This window comes from Falco naumanni, chromosome 7, assembly GCF_017639655.2.
Source record: "Falco naumanni isolate bFalNau1 chromosome 7, bFalNau1.pat, whole genome shotgun sequence".
NCBI classification, from domain to species: Eukaryota; Metazoa; Chordata; class Aves; order Falconiformes; family Falconidae; genus Falco; species Falco naumanni.
In genome coordinates, this window is record NC_054060.1 from 27,062,720 (window position 1) to 27,088,106 (window position 25,387).

The following is a 25,387-nucleotide window of genomic DNA, read 5'->3' on the forward strand; positions in this document are numbered from 1 at the left end:
ATACTATATCTAAACTAAGACCAGTATCTTTTCCTGTAGAAGTTTATTTCTGTACAAAATACACCATTTTTGGCTTTGACATTTATTATAAACAGTCTGCAATAACATAAAAATTTATCCATCTAAAATGTGCGCTACAGTTGGCTTCACAAAGGCTCACTCCCATTTTGCAGGCTTGCAGAAATTCAGAGACCCTGAAGCTTGCTGAAAATACCAAAGGAAAACAGTATTTAGTGGGATTTTTTTAAAAGGCGATTTACAGTACTATCCTATTTCTTGATCTGTGAAAGACTTGGTAATGCTTTCAACTATTTAAAGACTTAAAGCATCTCATGGTATGAGATTTTCTATATTCAAGTAAAAGTTACATGGGTCGATCTATTATTATCAGTTCCCTTGGGAAGGTGGGGGGTGTTACACACTCCGATTTGAAAAAACACAGCTTCTGCAACAGGGCACGAAACTGAATTAGTCAAGGTAAGTTTAAACTTTTCCCATTATGGGTTATACTGTCATTATTTCAAAAAGGCAAATAATCGTCACAGTTGTAAGCCCTTTGATATGTTCTAACATTTTTTGGTGTTGCAGCTGGCCCTTTTTCCACTCATTTGAAGACCACAGTTGGAATGAATAGGTACAGGTTTAAATTATGTGAAATCAAAGCACCCAAATGGCTTCTGGGCTGGATGATGATCATAAAATGAACCAAGAATTAACCTATGTAACAAGCATCATTTCTGGAAATGAATCTGTTTCTCAGTTGGGTCCCAATTACTGAAAATCACGTAGTAGCCTATCTTTCCTTTGGGATCATGCTTCTCATCATTGTTATTTGACTGTAATTTCTAAATTTAATATTTTAGTTCTAGGCATTTGGATTTCTTACACTGCTGAAGTATGAAGCTTAAGTCTATGTTCAACTGCTAGAACATTCACTCTATTTATGTAATTGATTTTCTGTGTTCCTCCTGATAATTGTGAAGTCAGCAAATAGGAACATATATCCTTTTAAATGAGAAAGTGAATGTATTTACCTGTCTTCAACTGCCTTGTTGGAGGGGTAGAATACCTTAAACGAAAATCCACTTCTTGGAAATGAACCCTGTAAAAAAAAATGCATATACCACACTTGCGTAAGTAAAACACTACAAATAGTAACAGACATACTTGAATGTGACTGCACACACCCCCCTTCTTATTTTGGTAAAGCATAAGGCAATCTTACAGGATTTATGCAAAGACAGTCAGCGTTGGTGACAGTGAATGGGTCGTATTTATCTGCAATGACGAGCATATCTGGCACAGGATACACCCTCAGGGTGTAGTCATAGGCCCAGTACACTGGGCTAACGTACAGTGGAAGTGGCGTCAGATGTCCTTGTGACAATATAGTCTTTACAAACTGCAACATAAACATACATAGTTAGTTTGGACCATTTTCTACAAGTCAAATTCATTCCTGCAGATGCTAATGCCCTGTTAATAAAGAAGCTTTGAACCTGGAAATGTTTTTTTTGTGTATCTCTCTCCCTCTGATTATTAACAATTTCTAGAGTAAAGCTGCAACTCCCCTACAACAGGCAGCTGTTGTTTTGTTTGTTGTGTTGTGGGTTTTTTTTAATACACAAAGTCCTTTCTAAAGCATATCAGCCAGTATTTAAGGATGTCAAAACTATTTCATCGATCAGACTCTCCAACACAGAGAATCTGCTTACCTGTTCCTCCAATCCAGGAAGTTCCAATGCTGCCACAACTTTAATTTTATGGGTGGTTTTTTTCCTCAAGGCTTTCCTCGCAGTACTAGTTAACCACAAGACCCACACTTAAACAGTCTTTCCCTGAACTGAGGAAATCATTTGGTCCAAATGATTTCAATTCCTTTGGCTGTTCTGGGAGCTGCCCTGCTCCACACACCAGCTGCCCTGTAAAATCCCCTTTTTCATCTGGCAAATTCCAACCAAGTTATTTTGGTTCCTGAGACTCTCTCCTCAAGCCCCTTGAAAGCTTTTATTCTTTCTAATTGATTATGTAGCTGCCGTTAGGCTCTGTTTTCCCCAAAGGGCCAAAATCACTACAGCAACTTGGTGGAAGGGTCTGCTATTGAAAGAAAATGATGTACCAAGCATAGGCTCAGTTACTCCACTAATAGGGTACAAGGCCTAAAGATACTAATAGTTGAATCTAATGTTACAAAATTTCCCTCTCTCATTCATCTTTTTACACAAAAAAACCCCTAATGACAGGCAGAAAAGGCAGAGGAAAACTGAAGTATGCAAAAGCAATTCAATACTATTATCTGCAGAAGTGTTACAATATATAATTCTACATTCTTCAAGATTCCTTTCTTTCCAAGCATGAGAAAGCCTGTATGAGTACAGGGAAGTGACAGCTTGCAGCATACACATATGTGTATGCAAACATGCATGCTAAAAACACATTGTCCACAATGAGTTCGCTGTGTTCACAAAGAAACTGAGCACTGTTGTGATGGAGCAAAACAAGAAAGAGCTAAAACAAGTTTCTGAGTCAAGCAAACAAACAAAACCCTATAAAATAAACAGAAACAGACTCCATCCATCACTGCAGTAAGCCAGTATTGCCTGGTTCATTCTCATTCAATTATATCAGTAAGTCACATCAACTCCTGCTGTGCATTCATTAACTAGAATCATAACTCAAGAGTGCTGTGGCAATGTATCAAAAAGCAGGATTAAGACTTCAAGTGGGAAGGCAGAAGAAGCAGGTGACCTTTCAGAAAAGTGACGTGCTGCTTTACTGCAAATGTCACTGGATAATTGATCCAATTTTTTTTTTTTAAAAAAAAAAGGTAGTTTATATTAAACTTTGCCCTTAGGAATCAATGTTTCTTGGTAGGACATTCATTGGTGGTGCACATACACTAACAGTCAGCTGCTATGAAGTTCTGCGTTCAAGGGCACCTGCAGTGGGACAGTCAGAATGACTCAATGCCATCTATCAGTATCGGGGTTTCAGTCCTTTTACTGTCAAGAAGGAAAGAAAGGTAATAATACTATGTGTATAGATCCTTCTTACCATCCCTCTTGGTTACTTTTGCAATGTGTCATGAGAATGCGGATCAGAGCATCCTAGCAGATGCAGACTTGCTGATCAAAAAAGAAGTCAAGATCTTAGCAAGAAGTGCAGAACACAACTCACTCACATGGTTAGGAATGTCCATGTTGCTGCTAGGGAAGCGGACACAGTTTCTGCACATTTTGTTTACCAAATCTTCACGAAAGATAATGATTTCTTGGGTGCAATATTGAATCCTAAGTGGAAAACATTAATGAAATCAAATACATTAAGATGAAACTAAAAGATAGGAAGCTGCGTTACAAAGCTGATCTCCTTCTAATAGAGCAAAATGAAAAAGCACACTTGAATTAAAACACTTTCCCATCTTCCCTTCATTCCCTCCAGATTCAGAAAAAACGTAATCCTTTTGAGCAGGATTTTTACACTTGCTATCAAACTTCTAGCATTACTTCCCTTCATCACTAATTTATTTATGTCTTAATGTATTTAAAACTACTTACAACTAATGCAAGTGAAGAACTCCATTAATTTGAGAAATTTGGGACCAATTTTTCCAAAATTTTAGGTTTTGAAAATTACATCTGCACATAAATTAGACGTTCAGTAAAAAAAAAACAACACCATGAAAACTAGCAGTAAGTTACACTGTTACCGGCAAGGATTTGTGGTGAAAACTGAAAATGGCACCAGCTGTCTGAATTCCTCAGTGATATTTTTAGGCAGGGGAGGTCTAAAATAAATAGCAACAGATTTATCAATGAATATTCTTACTTTCTTTAACAATTTAACTCAAAATTACAAAATTTGAGGAAGTGAAGCAAACTGACCTTGGTAAAATAGAACCAGGACCAGGGTCTTCAGGGCCAGGGACAAACACAAATCGACTACTGTAAAAAGTTCAACGTACCACGTTTATGCAAAGTGATCCTAGAAGTATCTAAACATTGGTTATATATTGCCATTACTCCACAGATGCATGCAAATAACCTATTTCAGGGCAGAGATGACAGCTCTTCCTGGCCTTAAGAACCACGGAAATCACAGCTAAGGCATAAGGTACCTATCCACTGCTCACTGAAGCAGAAGAAACCTTAAGAACTGTTCATCATGCAAGGGGGACTGACTGTGGGAAGGGGCAGAGACCAGGTTTGCAGCCTGGCTCAGACTCAGTGTAATGGGCACCACAGTCCCATACAGGGACCCCAGATAATCCAGCAGCAGCACACCATGAGAACCCCACCGGGACACAGGACAGAGGATCAGTACAGGAGATATCCTTGCTTATATCCCACACATCTCAAGAGCTGCAGGCTGTGGCCATTCCAGCTTTTGGGGCCCATTCTAGGAACCAGAGCTACTTAGGTGCTACTGTTACAAATTCAAAGATAGAAAGGAAAAGCCTGGCTACCTCCCTGGCTTACTTGCCTTTGTATATTCCAGTGTCTGTAGAAGGGATTTAGTTCTCCAGGCCCAAAATGGGGCTCCCACAGAGCAGGGACACAAGAAGGGATAAATAAAAGATTCCTTTCCAGGTTTGCATTGCTTTGGTTAGTTCTCAAACTAGTGGCCGTGGAGAACCATGGATGCCAGAATGCAAAAGATAGCAATGAGGTGCCTCCATGTCAGCGTTTCAGATGACATTTTCCGGGGCTGGTACAGAAAGCCTGTAGGTGCTCATAGCAGCATTAAGACTTCATCAGTTTATAAAGCAGCACTGCTCAGGCAGAACCCTGCTGATTTCAAGGGAATTCCAGGGGAAAACGACTCACCCAAATAGCACTTTTGGGGAATCATGGGCTATGTTTAATCCATGTGGAAAATGTTCCAGGCAGAGGCAGTTTCACTTTTGATTACTGAACAGCAGCTTCCATGCCCAAGCTATTTTAGATAAAATCAAAACCTTACACTGCTCCCAAAACAAACTTAAGAGTCCTGTCACAAGACTAGCTTGCTATCTGATCATAGCTGGCTCACAGTAATGAGAAAACATGGTATCTGCTAGTTTCTTGAATTAAGTAAAGCAAAGGTTTCACAAAAGAAACAAATTTCCCCTTTTTGTAGCAATTCGCTGGGTACCTTTTATGAATACTGGGATAATCACATATAATATCTGCAAGAGCCTTCAAAGAACCTAGAGTAAGAAGAAAAGAAATCTATGATACAACAGCTGGTTAGACAATAAATACACATTATATGAATCACCCCTATATGTCAGTACATTAGAAAATGTGTCACTTAGAAACTGAGGGTTTCTTTTCTGCTCTCCTAATTTGTTTTGCCATCATTATTTTAATTTAATGTGCATGTCTGAGTGTATAACAGAGTCTTCCCTACCTTTTAGTGACTGGATTTGATTTTTTCCATATGGTGCAGATGAAAAATTTCCACAAAAGAAAAAGCAGGTTGGAGGTGCAGAGGAATAACCTGGAAAATAGAGTATCTGTGAGTATACCCATTCACTTCAGTATCTTTCCACATTCAGCCTCCATTCCATTCCATGAAAGGCAGAAACTGAAGCAGCACTTCAAGCTCTGCTGCTATTAATACACCTGAACTATTTTCTTGATACAGGCTTTTGTTTGCTTAAAAAGAATGATGGCAATGTACAAGTGTCACTTCAAGGGAGCCCTCTGTTATTTACAGGCCCAGTTCCAACAACATTGTTTGTGTGTATCCAGCCTAACTACTGACCTAGGTCATATAATTAAACAAAGTATAATTAAAATAGATAATACAATTTAAAAATGGACTATTTCCTTAAAGACAAAAATAGTGGGTAGGTGGCAACAGATTACTATTAAACCCCATGCATCATTCCAATTCAAGGTCTCTACCAACATCTAAGTCGCCATTTGGCATTACAAAGCAACAGTAACTGGAATTGTCTGAGCATTTCAAGAACCTGACGAATCCTCACAATATCACTAAATACCCAGAAACACATGCTTTATAGCAAAGAGTGGAAAAAGAAACCCAATTCCCATCCCTAAAATAAAAATAAAAACATCTATTCAGGCATTCATCTCACGTTCCAGGATACTCTCAATTTTCCTAACGTGCAGTACCAGACATGGATTTACTTCACTATTTTTCTAATTGGTAAATAGGACAGAATTATTTATACCAGAGAAATGGCTCATCAATGATTTTTCCTTGCTATTCCACTCAGCTATCATTTTTAGTTTGTAATTATGAAGCTTATTACTTGCCCATTAAAAAAAAAAGTCTCAAAATAGTAAATGCTATGTAGGCATCTTTGCCAGTTGAGTTCAGTATATCAACCTCACTGACCAAAGCCCCTTTATTTCTTCAGCATATGCATCTTGGGTCAAGTTCAGTCTGCTTCAAGGATCTTGCCAACTTTGATCAAGATAGCAAACTGGTTTTGTAACTTCTGGATGAGTGTCATAATTTGTGTCCAATTTTCTTTAGGTGAGTAACAGCTCCCACCCGTAATTTTATGTTGCTTATTTTTAAAGCAGCCACTCTCTCACACTTCCATTCTACCTAAGACAGACAGGACAAGCTGTTCCAAAACTGCTCTGGAATACAAAGAAGCAATTCACAGATCTCACACATGCTTGCTATCCAAATGTTGTCAACATTACTAATGTAATGAAGTGTGGAAGAAACAGTTCATATTTTAAGAGTAACTGACATTTTTTCATTGGTAGAACCAGAAAGTATTCAAGGGATTGCTGATCTCTGATCAAGTAAGGAGCTTTCTTTAAAACAAGCCTAGAAGAACTTTCACAAGCAAGGGAAATGTTCTTGTCACAGCACATAAAATGGCTACTGTCCAAAAAACTATTAGTACTAAGTGATTCATGAAAAGGAAGTCTCAGCTTGCAAAAGTATAATACAATACAATTTTTAAAACTGTTAGAGAAAGATCCAAAACAAATGCAACAGCAACCATGAAATGCAAATAGCTGACACTAAAATTAGAGTGAGACTGCACTGGCTTTGGGCTTGGGTTCAGTGGGATCCTACAAAAAATAATACAGTTGGGCTTTTTCTAGCGTTCTCAAAACGGAAGTTCATCAAAAATGCACAATACAGTAATAACAGGACTCTTGAAAATTGTTGCCTTTTTTGTTTACAAGTATACTTTTGAAGAAAGGTACACAAACCACTGTCTTGCTGTCAGCTCTACACTGTCAAGTTTCCCCTGCCTGACAGGGATGCTCACTCAAACGATCACACGATGGAAGAATTCACAAAGCTAAACCAGCATAGAACCGATTCTCCAACAAAGGCAATTAGTTTCCTGCTGAGGTGTTCCCTGAATTAGCTCACCGTGGGGTCAAACTTCCCAGCCCATGCGAAGGAGGGGACACAGCCACAGCTGAGGACCAAGGACCAGCTAGGCATCAGACTGCCTTGCTGCACTTGTCAGCTCCACCCATCAAAACTGCTAAGGGCTAAGGAAAACGGTAAAAAAAAATCTCTAAAACATGGCTCAAAGTCAAAGCAGTTCTCACCTACCTGAAAACATTGTGTGAAGCTTTTCCAGTACTTCTGCTTGGTCCAGCCACACATCAGAAAGAAATACAAACATGGCGTCTTCATTTTCATCCTCCAGCTGCTTTAGTTTGGCAGAAGCCTTTACTGAAGCTGAAGAAGGCCCTCCAAAGAAGTTCACATTCCCATAGAAGGCCCTACATCAGTAAAATATTCAGGTTAGTTCTGTTTTCTTCCCAGATCGTTAGTAGTTTTGATTATGACTCACTTAATCCATTTTAATTATTATCATTATGATAGGTAGCTCAGATGGTATCAAGAATCATTTAGTACCTCACAAAGAAATCAAGGAAGAGAAACGGCAGTCACCTAGACATAAGGCTGGAGCACTGCCCTGCTGTAACTCAGCAGATCATCTCAGAGTAATATTTATCCTGGGTTCTTTCCCACATCCATTCTTTAAGCAAGTAGGAATTTCTTATTCCCATGTAATAGTTACCTGGTTTTGCAATTGAGAAGGGCTTAGATCCCAATTACCATTAATATGCAGAACCCAATGGCCTTTGGAAGGGTTTTTCTGCTAGCACTACAGGCTTTAGTATTGATCCAAGTGGACCAGCAAGTCCCAAAACTGCTTCCTTAGAATTGTATTTATTTTGGAGCATTTGGGGAGGGGGAGGGATAGCATACTTTAATGTCACAGAAATTATAAAATAATAATGTGCTTACTTAGAAACCCATAACAAAATATGGAGTGAGGCTGCCAAAAGTCAGTTTTATACCTAGTGGTAGCAGAAGGCTCTGTAGGCGGAAATCCAAAAGCGTTCACATGAAAAACTTCATCTTCATACCAGCCTAAGAAATTTTTGAACAACAAAATAACCTTTCATTTTTTGAACAACATCATGTCCTAGACATTAGTCAGACAGTTGGCAGCTGCGCTACATAGCTAGACCCAGCCTCCATCAATCCCTCTCTTGTGATTGCACCAGTCCCTGTGCTGTTCAGTGGTGAACCAGACCAGGGAACTATCTGGCTGGAAAACAGGCTGAGCAAGAAACCAACTATTTTTTACCCCAGATGCTTATTTGAATGGATTCGCTGCACAGCCACATGAACAACCATCTCAACCCAACTGAGTAAGAATGTAGGGGAACCAGAAGCATTTTCGCTGGCCCTGTCCTGGAAGAGTCTCTGTCCAACTGCACCCTTTCTCAAGAACTCTCCCACCCATTAGAGGCCCAGAAGTAATAGGGAACTACTTGTCCCCACTATCATTCGTGCTCCTAACTTCTATTTACTTTATAAAATTGAAGCATAAAATACATTATTAGAAAATAGACTGGGATTATGTATATTGCACAGAATAATATTCTACAAACAGAAATGTCCATTATTTTGCTAAAGCAAGGCTCCAAAACTGCAAGCCCTTATATCACCTTAATGAGAAGACTCATTAAAGTCTCTGAAGGACTAAAGCTTTGCCAACAGAAAGCAGGATTTTCAGATTGTTAAATCATACTGTTCAGTTATTCTAGTTCGTCTTCCTAATCTAGTCATATGTCCTCCAAGCATGCTGGAGCCAGGCTAACTAAGGCAAATCTTCAAAGCTGCTGCAGATGCTCACATCCCACCGGCATCGCTGAAAACCACAAATTTTGCAGAGCTCTCTTCTCTGTCTCCAGAGCCCACAAGGTAACAGGAAAAGCTTTTGGCCAAAAATCTCAGTCACCACCTGCTTATGGTCAAGCCTTGTCAACATGAGACTTGTCTGTTCAGCCACATCTGGCAGACATGTAACTACAGCAACAGCCATTAACAGAGTAACTTATTACAAGCTAAGAAAAATAGTCTGCTTTACCTTCTGCCAAAACAAAGCATGATTCAGTATATAAACCACTGTGGAACTGGTGCAGAAAGGTTAAGAAATGTATTTTTCTTAGATCAGGAATCTTAAACTAGCTTTTTAGCCAAAGTTTGCTTTCCAGCTGGTGTAATACATTTGGACACTATTGAAAGTTCACTGCCTTAAGAGCCAGTTACCTGGTAACTGAGCAGGTAAGTTCATAAACAGCCTGCAAACAGGAACACACTCTGCTTCCACTGGGAGGAATACTAACCTTTTCCTAACAGTCTCTGTGCAAGGGCACTGAGCTGCAGCAACCAAGTAATTTGAAAAGAAGGAAAAAGACAGAGCTGCAATTCGCGATACATTATTTTTTAACAGTCAGTACTGATTTATTATTCAATTTAAAATTTTCCAGGTCTATAGGAAATTCTTCAACTCTTACATCACAGGAAAAGGATATTGCTTTACTAAGGTCTAGCTGGACGACTCCTGTAGGGTCTTCGAGGAAAAATTTCCCCTAAAAAACAGTATTAATTAATAAAGCAAAATACACCAAAACACATAAATGCTTCAATCAGAAGCATCTATCAGTCAGAAATAATGTAGTTGTCTTTAACATCATGATCTTAGAACACACTGGCAGAACTGGAAACAATGCTGCTTATAGCAAGTGTATCTTAGCACCTTCCCTTTGAGCTGCTGCAGTCTGGATTGCTGGTGCACCCCTCCCCTACAGTCACAGTCCAATGCAATGGCAAGTCCAAACACAGTCACTGTGAGCTCCAGTGTTTCAAGAAAGGGCACACCTGAAAAACGTAACTGGTTCTGGTTGCTGACTCAAAGCATTACAAAATTCTGCGGTGAGAAGACATTTTCCCTCACACACCAGAACCACCTGCTTGTGGAAAAGTCTCTTCTTAGGAAATGGATCTTGCACCACTGATGTTGATAGGAGTTCTGCCACTGACATATATGATGAATAAAGTGGCGAGATATTTAAGTCTTCTCATTTTCTAATATATTACAATGTTGAATGACTGGTGACCTAGATACTCTACAATGAAAAGCAACCTACCTCCTTAAGCTGAGTTATCATCCCAAGCACAATCACTTCTCCCACTTTAGCTGTATTGCCCAATAGAGTTTCTATTGTTTTAAGCTGGAACCAAAGGTAAAGAATCAAATAAGAATTAAATCAAACTCTCCATGTATCTATTCTTAAGCAAGCAAGACAACGCACCACATAGCACTCATTTTTACATAAATACACTAAGGAGCTATGAGAAAATACAGGCTCATTAGAAAAATCAGGGACATATTTTTGAATGTCAAATGTAGCACAGTTTAGGAAAAGATTTCCAATAATTGATGCTAGCATAAAGAACTGCTTAGCAAGTAAATATTTATTGTGATTATTTTCCTTAAGACTGAATTAAAGCTGAAAAGAACAAGTGGCAATTTCTGCTCTTGCCTAAGAATGTCAGTTGCAGTTATTGGATCCTCAGCAGGAGGATCCAACCCGAGCCACAGGGCCAGCCTGCACCCATGCAGGAACAGTGGTGACTTTTATCAAGGAACCTTGGATGACAGAGAACACTCTAGAGTGATGCAGGTGACATTGCACAGCATGCTGTCTGCAGTTTCTGGACAAACTTATTTTTATCAAACTGCAGTTAGGAGAGACAATCGTCCTACAACACCAGCATAAGCAATGCATTTGCCAGTGCTGACAGGGAGGATAGGAAGCAGTCAAGGGAGAAAGATGTCTATAAAGCCTAGATGGAGATAAAGGCTCCACTCAGCTAAGGTCAGTTGCTTTTTTCTACATGATGGCATGCTCTGAAAAGGGACAAGCAGGGAAGCTGAGCAAAGCAAAAGCTGTTATTTGGTACCCAGTGACACACACACCCTTTCTCATCTTTTTTCCACAATACACAGTAACTGTATAATATAGTAGAGAGGGTTTAATATGAGAAAGCTGAGATGGGAACAGAACAGACTAAAGTTATGACCTTATTCAACTATAGGTTTGTGAATTTAGTGCTTATGAAAGAAAGAAGCAGGGAAAATATTCCCAAGCAGAGGGAAGCAAAGTGTACTAAGCTGAACAGCTAATGTTCTTCCACCGCAGGAAGCCATGCTTCTCTTGCACTTCATAGCTGCTTTTCAGTGGTTTGGTCATCATGCTGATCTGAGACAAATAACTGCATTTTTGACAAACAGGCTAAAAATGATCAAAAATAACTTGTTTGCATTGATTACTCATACTGGAGGCAAAACTAAGATGTCAGTGGAGAACTATTACTGCATTAAAATGTAACATAAGCACCATTTCCTTTGCAAGAAAAAATCCTTTTTTTTTTACCTGGAATTTGCTCCTACTGTCATCAGGATGAGCAACGATCACTGAAGGAGTAAACAACTCATGTCTATGAGTCCTCTGCAGAAACCAAAATTGAAGTAATTCAGTTTAAAAATAAATGAGCACTGTCGAAAAGCCAGTTCATTACAACCACTATCCAAAATACTTTTTAAAGTTCTCTTACCCTATTTCATCCAGAAACATTTAATTTGTTGAGCATAATCAGTTCTTTTGACAAGAATTTGCTTCTAAGAAACAGATGATCAGTAATACTGGACAAAAAACCTAAGCCCAAAAAATTAACATCAAAGCGCCTGTAATGCTTCCAAAAGAAGTTATTTCTGACTACCTGGAAAGAAGGGGTGAGAGGCCAAGGGAAGACAAACTGTATTAAATGGTAACTATGTGGAAAAGAGCAGATTTCTCTTTGGGGCAGGGCCTATTAAAAGTAAACACTTTTTTTTTTTTTTTTTAACAGGACCAAGTACACTAACAGATTGTCCTGGTTTTGGCTGGGATAGAGTTAATTTTCTTTTCAGTAGGTGGTACAATGCTGTGTTTTGGATTTAATATGATAATAATACTGATAACACACTGATATTTTTAGTTGTTGCTAAGTAATAGTTAGCCTAAGTCAGGGACTTTTCAGTTCCTTAGGCCTTGCCAGTGAGAAAGCTGCAGGGGCACAAGAAATTGGGAGGGGACACAGCCAGGACAGCTGACCCCAACTGGCCAAAGGGATATTCCATACCACAGAAAATCATGCTGAGGACATAAATGGGGGGAGTTGGCTGGGGTGGGCCAGTTGCTGCTTGGGGACAGGGAGGGCATCAGTAGTGGGTGGCGAGCAACTGTGTGTTGCATCATTTGGGGTTGTTTACCTTTTGGATTTTATTCCTCTCTCTCCTTCTCATCACAATTGTTGTTGTTGTTACTATTATTGTATTTTATTTTAATTATTAAACTGTTCTTATCTCAACCCACCAGTTTTACCTTTTTCCTGATTCTCCTCCCCTTCCCACTGGGAGGAGGAGTAGTGAGTGAGTGGCTGTGTGGTATTTATTTGCCAGCTGTGGTAAAACAACGAAAACAGCTGTGTAAAAAAAAAACCAGATAAACTGCAGAGAGCTTGATGAAAATGCATTGTAGAAATTTTCACTTCTTTCACTGTTTTTCATGCAGTCTGAAAGCCTCCCCTTGGAACAAACCCACCGCTACCAGCCCATGTAATACACACAGTAATTCCTACCACCAGCCCTCACCCACGTATTGACCTGAACCTTCACTCTTCTGGAGGTCAGAAAGGAGTACATACCATAAGCAAACACAAAACTTGCACAACAGAGAGTCTATGTGAAACCAGCAGGCAAAGAGGTGCAATAACACAATACAGTGGAGGACAAGAAGGCTTCAGGATATACACCCTATGGACACCTCCAGCTGCTGTTCACAGAAACCAACTGGTTTGCACGAGCGTGCAATTCCAGCAGGTTTCACTAATCCTGATTTGTATGAACTAAAGCTTCTTCAGTTAATGGCTAACTTGTCTTCCAGGGAAGAGGTTCCCAAATTGCAGTACAGATACTCCTAGTGCCAGTAAATTCCCTGGCAGACAGAGTTGTTGCTGCCCTGGAGTAGCCGACCCTGTGCATGCAACTACCACACGGTCCAAAGGACAAGCAGTTCGTGCAGGCAGCTGAGTATGTCCGTGCCGCAGACAAAAAGCTGTGCTCACTGCCTGTGGCCAGGCGCTTCGCTCACACTTTGGGCCAGGGTTGCGCACAGGCAATAAGGTCTGCTAAGCACCTGCCAGCACCAAGCAGGATCTGTGCTGTGGATAGCCTGCTGCAGTTAGTGCAGACACCTGAAAACCGACTACCAAGTCATCCATTAGCAACCCGCTCCCCATCCCCTCAAGGGCCATCGCTGGGCTGCCTGACAGAGACAGGGCAGAGCACAGCACTGAGCAGACAAGTGACAGTCCCAGCTCATGAGGTGAGTGGAAGAAAAGGAAGAACAGGGTTGTGACCCTGTTCTGAGGGATAATCAGACAGAAAATGCTGAGAGACTGACAAAGTCCTGTTGTACATGTAAGAATGTAAAAAACAGCGTTCTGTTTGTGTATTTTGTTAAACAAAGCAAAATTTCTTCTGACCTGTTGCAAGATGGAGTAGCGTTCTCGAAACAACTCCGCTTTATCTCTGGCAGTTCCAAACAAATTTGGTACAGGAAAGTTGGTCATTGACAGACTGCAAGAAGTTTAACGTAATCAAGATTAAAAAAGGTATGTTCCACACACAAAAATGACTTACTGATCTAAAAGTTGTAGGAGGCTGCTGTAACACTACTGCATAATTTATTTACTCAATGACAAAGATTTCTGCTACGGATCCTGCGTTTCTGCATTTTGAAGGCTACATCCATTTAATTTCCCTCTACCTCACAGGCCTTGAGATTTATCTTTCCACCTGAATGGGACTCTGCAGAAATAATTTTTTTAAGAAGCAGTTATGTCTTTAAGTGGCCACGAGCAAGAGTATTTTCTTCCTCTTGGTTAGCAGATTGCATTCAAGCAGCTCTCTGCTTCCAATAGCCCGGAAAGCCAGAAAGTGGCACTGGAATAAAACTCCTACTGCAAACTTGCTTTTGCTGGACTGACAGAATCATGAACCAAGGCTAGAATATGATCACATATAACATGAAGGTCGCTGCAACCCCTCACAATGAACACCACTATCCATTCCTCAGCTAACACCACTTTAAGATTTTTAAAAGCACGGCCTCTTTTTGGCTTAGCAGTCTGGGCTACTTGCTATTAAAGGTGAATTCTTTACCTAGCAAAGTATTTACAACCAATTCCTCCAATTACTTCTTCCTTTCTCCAACCTCCAGAATCACCAGTTGCTCCTAATTTTTTCTTTTTTAGTTTCTGTAGCTCTCCTTAGAAGTCCTCCAGGGCTTCAGGGAGTTGCAAGCTACAGCTGAAGAAGTAAATACATGCAACAGACAGGCCAGTTTTGTTTTTTTTTAATTAAACAGCCAACTGTGGAAAAAAACCCAACCCAAACTACATTTTGTGATGGATGTCCTTAGCCTTACTGTCTCTTTTATTCATTAGATGGCATAAACATGGTTGGACATTTTACTATCTAATAAACACCCTAAAGTTTCAGAGCCAGTAACATCATAGGCAGCACAGAATACACTGCCACAGGAGATACAGGTCCCCATTTCAGTTGCATCCTACTGGACTAGGAAAAAATTCAATGGCACATTTATTTATAAGCCAGCATTTATCATGCAGTCTGACTGGCTCTTTAGAGACTAAGAAAAAAATTATCTCACTTTCTCACTCAGCCTTGAGATGAGCAGACCCAAGAGGGAAAGATTACAAAGCAGACTTTTAATCATACAGAAATAGAGGCTTTTTTCGTAAAACAAGATATGGTTGAAATTTAAAATATGCAAGACTTACGGTAGAAACTTCTTTCCTTCTGAATTATAAATATAACGTGGAATATCAAAGGCTCCAATAATGTTGAAAACATTTTCTCTGAAATAAGAATACATTTAGAACATTATCTGAACTGCATGAAACAAACAGCAACAAAGCATGCCAAATAAAATTATATTCATTTTGTTCACTATCACCCTGCATTATCACCATTTTTCCTGCGTCACTCACTTCACCTATTGGATACTCCTGCATCTTCCAATTAAAAAAAAGAAAGTCTTCAGAAATTCATTTAGAAATGAGAGCAGGATACATCTCCTCTTAACCATCCTCTGCTATCTTTTTTGACAACAGAACAGCCTTGGCACGGTTAACGTAAGTTTAAACAACAGACATGCACAACTCTTCAGACCATGAATTGAGTTGATACATCCCATTATATTTACTGGCTCAGCTCCCTCCTCTGATGCCTCTCATTCCCCTCTTACTGTAAGCGCATCAAATTCATCAGAGTAAATAAAATTATCCCGTGAACCTTCATGAAAGCTCACAGGCACAGGAGAACCATCACTGCCTATCAGACACTGATGTCTGAGGCTTCAGAGTGCATTTCTTACAACACTTTGCCTTCAAGCTTTCTGCAGCGTAATTCAAGAGAGTTGTACAGGCTGGCCCTGCGATCTGTAGAGCTTTTCCCTTCAGGACTCTGTACTGAGGATCTCTGCATAGAGATTTCTCCTCTTTTCTGGAGCTAAAATTATATTAAGTATATGAAGTGACACAAAGAAATGTCACACTCAAACCATCCACATCATAGAAGTTCCAATGACAAGAAGAAAACTAAAAAGCAAATTTGCTTCATATTGAGAAACTGTGGGGTCACAGTGTCTAATTGGCATACCTAGCAAACCATTTATTTTCATGCTTTGCATTAATATTCAATATACAACGTAAACACTAAAGAAACACATTCATCACAATCACAAATAAAGTTCTCAGAAACTCAAGTAATTGCTCTCCACTTTGTTATCAGAGAGTGAAAATCAATCATGGTTTTAAAAAAACCTGCCCTGCTATACAAAAAACAGAAACAAGCACCACGGAGGAAAATTTTTCCAAGTGTATTCAGAAAAGAACTGTCTTATGAAAGGCACAAAAATAACCTTAGATAATTCTGATCTAGAGAATAGGAAATAAAGACAGGAACAGAAGTGACAAGTTCTCCCTGGATTGTAACTATTGGTTTACTTTGTTGGTTAATATTCAACCTGTATCACACGTAACACATAACCAGAGCATTTTAATTCCAGAATGTCAGCATTATATTTAGAATCCCCTAGAGGCCTATCCATGAGAACAAATTTTCTAAGAAGGAACATTACTAACCTTCAAAGACAGTACCAGGAAGACAAAAGCACAAAGCAATTACTGCATGTGTAGCACTAGAGAAAATGCCTGACATTTATTTCCCAAGAAGAAATAAGGGAATGAATACCAACCCCCGTAAACATCAAATAAAAAAATAATGTCACCGTACATAGTTTCATCTGATGCCTGGCTACATTCTTGGACAGCTGCTTCCACTGTGGATTGTTCAATCATATTAGATGACACTGAAAAGAAAATTTCAAAGGATTAAAACTGCACGCTATGGAAAGTAGTAAGAAAGAGAGTTAGGAGGTCTTAAATATTTTACAAAAAATGGTTTGGTCTTCTCAGAGGAATATATTGCACAAATAAGCATATTTTCGGTAAGCTAATGACACATGCTGTTTTCTCTTTACAAATTGATCACTTAATATTCTTACCAGAAGGATACATCTCTGGTGAAAAAATAATCCACACGCATACTGTGCCCACCATTAATTCACTAAACATGGAGAACAACACAATTATAGTTGATGCAAAGCTGCCAAATATACTACAAATGTGTTAGATCTGAGCCTTCACATTCTGGAGGATAATTTTGTTTCAGAACATTATCACACAGACTGTTGTCATAAATAAGTATTCCAACAGTTTAACACAATTTTGAAGATAAGCACATTGTTGTCTTCATGGGTTTAAACTGATAATTAAAATTTAAAAATATTTCTAGACACTAGTGTTTTGCTGAATTTGAAGGGAAAACCATTGATGCAGATTCACAAAAGGACTTGGCCAGCATTGCCAAGCCTAACTGCTGGGCTTCTGGAACAGAAATCAACACATGAAAACCTGCCCTCGAGCTCCCTGTTCAGGGTATGGGACTTAAAATCACAATTCCTGTAAGACAGTGATGAATAGCACAGCAAAAGGAGTACTAAGGGAGCTAGCAGGAATCACATGAGAGACCAGCATTCTGAATTGCACCTCTACCTCTAACTTCAAACAATTCATGGATATTAACTGGACAATATGGGAATTTGTAGCACAAAATTACACCCTGGACAAAGACCAGTGTTGGCGAATGCACTGACTGCATGCACTACATTGGCTCTAGAGTTTCTTGTACCAATTCATGTTTGTTCAAAAATGTGGATGCATTAATTTGTATCAGCAGACTTTATGCTAGACCAGGACCAGTTCTTCAAACTGCTTTTACTCCCTGTTTGATCAGCTATGATCTGTTATCCCATAACCAGTGAAAGGATATAAAGTCATAGATTCTGTAATCCACGCTGCAGTAAAACTATAGAACAAGCATATACCCACTCTTGATTTCATCAGGTTTAAATGCAATAGGCTGGGAAGGTTTCCTGAACTCACCTAAGGCTAGTACTTATTGTAGAACACATTTATATGAATTTGAATTCAGCCAAGAACTGGAAGTGAGCCCAGGTTTCCTAGTTCTCATGAGCTCTGATCAGTAAACACACATATATGTCAAGCATCAGGTGCTACGTCTGCAAGACACATTCTTCAACTAAAGGTTCTACAACTCCTATATTTTGTGCTGTCAGTGCCAGGTACATCTTGAGCTACTACCCCATACCTTTCATGACGCTTAGGAGCAAGGACACTGGATCTGTGTACCTCAGGACATACTGTCCCAACTAAGCAGGAGGCAGTCCCCAGACAAAATACTCCTGGCCAAGACAATGGACTTTCAGGCATGCTCAGAACCAAGTGGGTCATGAGAACTCTACCAACAAAAGCTCAGCTCTTTGAGTGTCTCACATTTTTATGGGATTTTCCAGGAGTTTTCTGGATTACACTTTTGGATTTAATAATTTATAGAATTCTACGTACTTTCACATGCCAAGCTGGTACAGCTTCTCCAGTGCTACAGTGCCCCAACCGTTACCAGCATCTTCTGCCCAATGTTACTATCCTGAGATAACATCAGCATCTGCCTTGCTGCTTCAGAGCATATCCAGGTGATGGTTAAACTCCGTCCACAGTTGGTTCACATTAATAAGCTGGACCATTATAATGGTGTACTTCCATCTCCCGCTCCACCTGGCTGCAAAGGCAGTGATCTCTGAACAAAGGATTCTATCTGCTTCCTTCCTGCAATCACAGCTAGGCTCCTCAGATTATAGCTGTCAACAACCCTAACCCTTTTCTGGACCTGGACTACTGAATAGCAAGTGAATTACTTTCTCATTATTTCTTTGGTTTATTTTAATATTTCAAATTATAGTTTCAGATGCAAAGATGTCCATAGAAACTCAGCTAGGTGCTTTTAGTAACTAGCACTGAAAAATCTCACTACTCTTGGAAAAGTCAGGAGGTTGTCAACTTTTAAAATGGCATACCTTTTGCAGACATTAAGAAATTCAGTATTCAACTAAATGTCAACAAATACATTTATCTTGATCAACCCGGTAGACTAGAATGATACCTTAGTGCATATGTTGCCAATAGCTCTGTTGTCTAAATAACATCGTAAGTGCAAGATAAACTCAGCAAGCTTAAGAAAAATAAATTGTTTACTTACAAGGCTGTTTTTCAACGGCATCAATGACATTTTCAATTACATTGTCGAGTTCCACTTCACTGATGGACTCAAAGGCTTCGGCAAGATACCTTAGAGCATCCCTAATTCCAATGAAGATAGTCAGCTCAAAAAGCAATTAATTTTCAATAGTTTACATAAACTATGCCAATTTTGGCAGATGTGCACATAATCACTAAATGGGTTGTGATTAAAAAAGTAGAAATAATTAGTACTGCATAATACTGCACTGGTTTAAGTCAAAGAAAAAATATCATCAGGATTGAAAACACTGGGGATAAGAAGCAGACACAGAACCTCATCTTCATACAACCATAGAAAGACTAATGTCAGAAGGGACCCCTAAGGTGGCCTGGGCCAGCTTTCTGCTCTAACAGCACGGGCTGGTCACATTGCTCACAGCGCTGTTCAGTGAAATTCTGAACGTCTCCAAGGATGGAGTTCCCATAGTTTCTCTTGGTCCTGTCCCGGTGCTCAACTACTCCCCTTGGGAACAATTTTTTCATAGGATTGTAGAGAAGCCCACGTGGACGGGACCTCTGAAGACCATCTGGTCCAACTTTCTAACTGAAAGGAAGGCCTTACATTATGCTATCCAGGGCCCCCAACAAGCCAGGTCTTGGAAAACTTCCAGCGAGGGAGTTTCCACCACTTCTCTAGTCAACTACTCCGAAGTTTAATTGTTCTTACAGCGAAGATTTTATTTTAAGCTTGTGCCCAATGCCTTTTGCCCTGTCATTGTGCAAAACAGAGAATAAAGTACCTCCATCTTTCTATAAGCACCTTGTAGGAAGACAGATTAGATCCTCCTGAGCCCTCCCTTCTGGAGGTTCAATAAACCCAAATCCTTCACATTTTTTCCATGTCCAGTTCTCCAGCCTTCTAATCACAGAATCGTAGAATGATTTGGGTTGGAAGGAAGCTTTAAAGGCTGTCTAGTCCAACACCCTGCAGTGAGCAGGGACATCTTCAACTCCACCAGGTGGCTCAGAGCCCTGTCCAACCTGGCCTTGAATGTTTCCAGGGATGGGGCATCCATCACCTCTCTGGGCAACCTGTGCCAGTGTCTCATTGCTCTCACTGTAAAAAATTCTCCCTTATACCTAGTCTGAATCAATTCTCTTTTAGTTTAAATCCATTGCCCCTTGTGCTACCGCAACAGGCCCTGCTAAAAAGTCTGTCCCATCTTTCCTACATGCCCCCTTTCACGTACTAGAAAGCTGCTGTAAGGTCTCCCCAAAGCCTTCTCCAGGCTGAGCAATCCCAACTCTCTCAGCCTTTCCTCAATGAGATGTTCCAGCCCTCCAATCATTTTTGTGGCCCTCCTCTGAACACACTCCAACAGGTCCATCTTTCCTGCACTGATGACCCCAGAGCTGGATTATATCTTGGTGGCGTTCTGCTACACCCTCTCCATTTCTTTAATGTCTCTCCTGAAGCAAGGTGACTAGACCTGGACAAGTGGGATTTCTTCTGTTGCAGTCTGTGCTTCCTGCCTCTCACCCCTTCTCTGTGCGCCGGCTCCTTCTCACCAAGTTGGATCATCTTTACCCTCTTTTCCACAGACTGAGCAAACCCAGCTCCTCCCGCTTCCCTTACACACCGCAAGCTCAAGCCCATAGCCACCTTAACAGCCCCCTGTAGGACCCACTCCAGGTTACCAGTATCTCTGAGGTTGGAATTATTTTCATTCTAAATAACACAAGAATTAGAAATTAGCTTCTTGCCTGATCCTTAGGCTACAGTCTCACAGTTAAAGATAACAATTTTCTTGTCAACGTCATCTGTTGGCCAATCAAACCTGGCATTTTGGTTAACAGCCTGACCTTCAAAATGTCTCAGTTCATTTAACTGTGGCAGTCGGGAGCTCTGAACTTGGGCTCCTCACTAATGAAATTGTCAGGACATTGTCCAAAATAATCACATCCCATCCACGTCGGAAACAAAATGGAACTAATATTAACACAGGATCTTGAAAGGGAAAATATGAGCAACAGAGCCCCAGGCACCCTTATAAATCATGACACCTTCCACTGCAAGTAGAAATCACTTTTATTTGACCTCGCAATCTCTAACTATTATGTACCTTAGGACATACCATTTTTTTCCTCCAGTACAGAACTGGCAAGTGTAACTCAGGAAAGAGATCCCAAAGTTGTCAGAGCTAGCTGCGGACAAAAAAAACCCAACAAAACGCCCAGCACCACCGGGGGGGGGCCCACGGGGAGAGCAGGGGCAGCTTCTGGTGCTACCTAACCCCGTGGCCGGCACGTCCTGGGTGGGGATGGATGGAAGTGGCCCACAGGACAGGGCTTCGGAGGAGACTCCGACGGCCGCTGGGCAGCGCAGGGGAAAGGAGGGGAAGGAGGGAAAGGCATCCCCACCTCCCCGAGGAGGCGACGGGGGGTGCGGACCTGTCCCTGACCACATCCCACGACTCTAGGCCCTGCGGCGCGCCCCGAAAGCAGAAGGCGGCCTGGAGGGAGGCATGAAGGACCACCGCCACCCCCCGCCCGGGCGGCGCGCATCCCCCGGCCCCGCTCCCGGCGCTACTCACGCCCGCAGCAGCAGCCCGCGCAGCCGGAACGCGGAGCCCACGCGCCGCCGCAGCCGCTCCGGCTCCATGACGGCCGCTTGGCGCCAAACGGCACCGCGCCGCCGCCGCCCGGCCCGGCCCGGCCCGGCCCTGCCCCGCCCCGGGGCGGGCGGAGGCTTCGCCGCGGCCCCCGCCGCCGCCCGCGGGGCTCGGCCTGCAGGAGCTGGGGCACCCGGCCCGGCGGGCGGCCCCCTCCCCCAGCGCAGGGCGGGCGGTGGCGGTGCCTCGTGTTTTCCGACGTCCTGGAACTTCTCCCCGGGAACGGCACCGCTCCGTGCCGAGCTGCCCAGCTGCCTGAAGGCACCGTTGTTCTGTCGTGAAATGTCACAACAAAGCAAGGGAACAGTAAGGACACCAAACACATTGCTGCGGCTGGCACGAGTTGCCCAACAACATCTCCCACCTTATTAGTTTGTTGCTTCACAGGCAACGTAGCTTGCAATACCGCTGCCCCCTCATCACTGCTTGTAGGCCCTGGTACAGGTTGTGCTGCATCGCCAGTAATCTGCAGTCTCTCCGGCTTCAGTTTTACCTGCCATAACACATCCATCAAACACGGCTGGCTGTGAATAGATCCTGCTTGCACTCCTGTGGCCCAGTTTTTTCTCACCCATTGACGCCTTTAGTCCGTTAGACAGCATGGGATGTTTCTCTCCCATACTTCATTTCTCCTCACTGGTTGATCAGTCTCTCCCAGGGTTCACCAGCTGCGGATCGGGGCTGTTAGCAGCCTGCTGTAGTTCTGCACTTGGTTGGTTGGCTGTATAATATCTGTCATAACTCTGCCTCGCCTTTAACTACCACTTTGTAGGGCTCTTTCCTAGCTGGAAGGGTGCCCTGGGACCCTGGTCCTTTCTCTTACGCTCTTACACACAGACAGTAACTGTCCTGCCTGGCTGCCAAGTTTCCTAGCACAGCTCTTGGTCGCCTGAGAGTTTGGTATATGGTAATATATGGTATTAGTTCTTCAGTTCATCACTACTCATGTGCCTGCACTGCCAGAGATCCCTCCCAGCTGGTTCTGTCTTGGCCAACAAGTACATGATGGTCTCCAAGGCTGTTTTTATGCATAACCGGGGGAACTGCTGTTGTACATGATTTTTCCTTTGGCCCTGAAGCAGCTGAAGTCTGTTGCAACATACTGAGTCCTGGTGTAAAGCATGACCAAGAATCACAGAATGGTCGGGGTTGGAAGGGACTGGAGTCCAACCCCCTGCTCAAGCAGGGTCTCCCAGAGTGGGCTGCAGAGCCACGTCCAGGCGGGTTTGGATGTCTCCAGAGCAGGAGACCCCACCGCCTCTCTGGGCAGCCTGTCCCAGCGCTCCGGCACCCTCACGGTAAAGACGTTTCTCCTCAGGTTCAGGTGGAACTCCCCGTGTTGCAGCGTGTGCCCGTTGCCCCTTGTCCTGTCGCTGGGCACCGCTGAAAAAAGCCTGGCCCTGTCCTTTTGGCACCCACCCTTAAGGTATTTGTAGGCATTGATAAGATCCCTCTCAGCCTTCTCCAGGCTGAACAGGCCCAGTGCTCTGTCTGTCCTCACAGGGAAGATGCCCCGGTCCCCTCATCATCTGTGCAGCCCTCCGCTGGCCCCTCTCCAGCAGTTCCCTGTCTCCCTGGAACCAGGGAGCCCAGCACTGGGCACAGCGCTGCAGATGTGCCTCACCAGGGCAGAGCAGAGGGGGAGGATCACCTCCCTCGACCTGCTGGCCATGCTCCTTCTCATGCACCCCAGGATCCTATTGGCCCCTTTGCCACACAGGCACACAGCTGGCCCATGGGCAACTTGCTGCCTACCAGCACTCCCAGGTTCTTCTCTGCAGAGCTGCCTTCCAGCAGGCCAGTCCCAGCCTGTACTGGTGCGGGGGGTTGCTTCTCCCCAGGTGCAGGACCTGACACTTGCCCTTACTGAACTTCATCAGGCTCCTCTCTGCCCAACTCTGCAGCATAACCAAGTCTCGCTGAATGGCAATGTAGACTTCTGGGCTATCAGAAGCTCCTCTCAGTTTGTATCATCATCAGACCTGCTGAGGGCACACTCTGTCCCTTCATCCAGGTCACTTACAAATAGGCTGAACAGGACTGGACCCCGTACTGGCCCCTGGGGAACACCAGCTAGACTCTGTCTGCATTGCTGATCACAGCCCTCTGAGCTCTGCCATTCAGCCCGTTCTCAGTCCGTCTCAATGTCTTCACTCATCAAACCCACACTTCCTGAGCTTACCTATGAGGATGTTACGGGAGACAGTGTCAAAAGCCTTGCTGAGGTCAAGGTAGACAACATCCACTGCTCTCCCCTCATCTACCCAGCCAGTCATTCCATCAGAGAAGCCTGTGATGTTGGTCAGGCATGATTTCCCCTTGGTGATTCCATGTTGACTATTCCTGATAACCTTCTTCTCTTCCACATGCTTAAGAGATGACCTCCAGGATGAGCTGTTCCATCAGCTTTCCATGGATGGAGGTGAGGCTAACCGGCGTGTAGTTTCCTGGGTCTTCCTCCTTGCCCTTTTTGAAGACTGGAGTGACATTGGCTTAGGTCCAGTTCTCAGGCACCTCTCCTGTCCTCCATGACCTTTCAAATATGATGATGAGTGGCTTAGCAATAACATCTGCCAGCTCCCTCAGCACTCAGGGGTGCATCCCACTGGGACAATAAATATGACAAACACCCTCCGCATCACACAGTTCCAGTCTTGTGGGAGAGCTGCCTTCTCTCCAGATGAAAAATGCATGACATTCTGTTCAAACACTCTGAACCCTGTTCCTCAAAGTACAGCTTTATTCCACAGAAGGCTCACAAAGCAACTCTGAAAGAAAGTTCCTTGATCAAAAGATTGCAGTGATATAAAGACTGATATAAAATATCAGCCTGTTTTCTACAGTCCATTCTCAACTGCATAATTTATAACCACTCCTCACCTGGGACCAAGCTAATGGGTGAAGCTGTATCTACTCTCTTTAGACAAAACACTACCGACAGGTCTCAGCTATTTTGGCAGGAAATATGATCCACTTTTCATCTCAGGCATGCAGCTAGGTGCAAATTATGAACCCAATCCTTACATAAATTCTTGTATTTGCTAAGATTACTGCTTATTCTCATTTCAAGAAAATCTGATTTTGACATTCAGCTCATGTCTCACCTGACAAAGGAAGACGCACCTGCAAAAGGAATATACCCCTCATCTAAAAAGAAACTAATTTTTTTTTAAGGTATGACCAAACCAGGAATATAAAGCATACTCCTACAGCATCCTGTTGTATTTGGGGTTCTGTTAGGTTGCCTGGAGCCTCCCACCAGAGATATAAAAGTATTCCAGCATGAGCTGTAGACTTCTGTTACACTGAGCCATCTGTCTTGAGCTCTGGAAGCCATGTCCAGCTCTTTGTCTCTGCCCACTGCCATGGCTTTGTGAAACATCACAGTGCCATGGTCGCAGCACTTGTGGCCTTAGAGTCAAGCGCCAGCTGAGCCAGCCTAATGGTTTATGGTCAGATAGCACATCTACCTCACACCAAAGGTAAATTGTATTGTTACACCAAGCATGACAAATATCTCATTTTCATGTCTGTCACTGCTCCACCAGCAAAACCACGGGCTGATGACTGCACACCTCATAAGCGTCTTCCTGAGACATCACACTGTAGCTCTACCTGACACACAG

The 25,387-nt window shown here is 42.4% G+C and overlaps 1 protein-coding gene across 2 annotated transcripts; it reads right to left on the reverse strand.

Annotated features, from left to right (window-relative positions):
* Nucleotides 1-26: 26 nt before the first annotated feature.
* On the reverse strand, nucleotides 27-21,810 carry POLE2 (DNA polymerase epsilon 2, accessory subunit). 2 transcript variants are annotated; one of them, XM_040602457.1, is made up of 19 exons: nucleotides 21,684-21,810; nucleotides 19,109-19,209; nucleotides 16,724-16,799; nucleotides 15,208-15,285; nucleotides 13,888-13,981; nucleotides 11,736-11,810; nucleotides 10,446-10,529; nucleotides 9,831-9,887; nucleotides 9,383-9,431; nucleotides 8,304-8,376; nucleotides 7,546-7,718; nucleotides 5,392-5,481; nucleotides 5,134-5,188; nucleotides 3,885-3,944; nucleotides 3,710-3,787; nucleotides 3,182-3,290; nucleotides 1,226-1,402; nucleotides 1,035-1,102; nucleotides 27-204 (listed from the first exon to the last, which is right to left on the reverse strand). In XM_040602457.1, exons 1-19 carry the CDS (start codon nucleotides 21,749-21,751, stop codon nucleotides 186-188), a joined length of 1,584 nt encoding a protein of 527 aa, XP_040458391.1. In that variant the 5' UTR covers nucleotides 21,752-21,810; the 3' UTR covers nucleotides 27-185. The 2 variants fall into 2 exon arrangements, with proteins under 2 accessions (XP_040458391.1, XP_040458390.1); XM_040602456.1 differs by lacking the exon at nucleotides 21,684-21,810 and adding an exon at nucleotides 21,225-21,605.
* Between the last annotated feature and the right edge of the window lie 3,577 nt (nucleotides 21,811-25,387).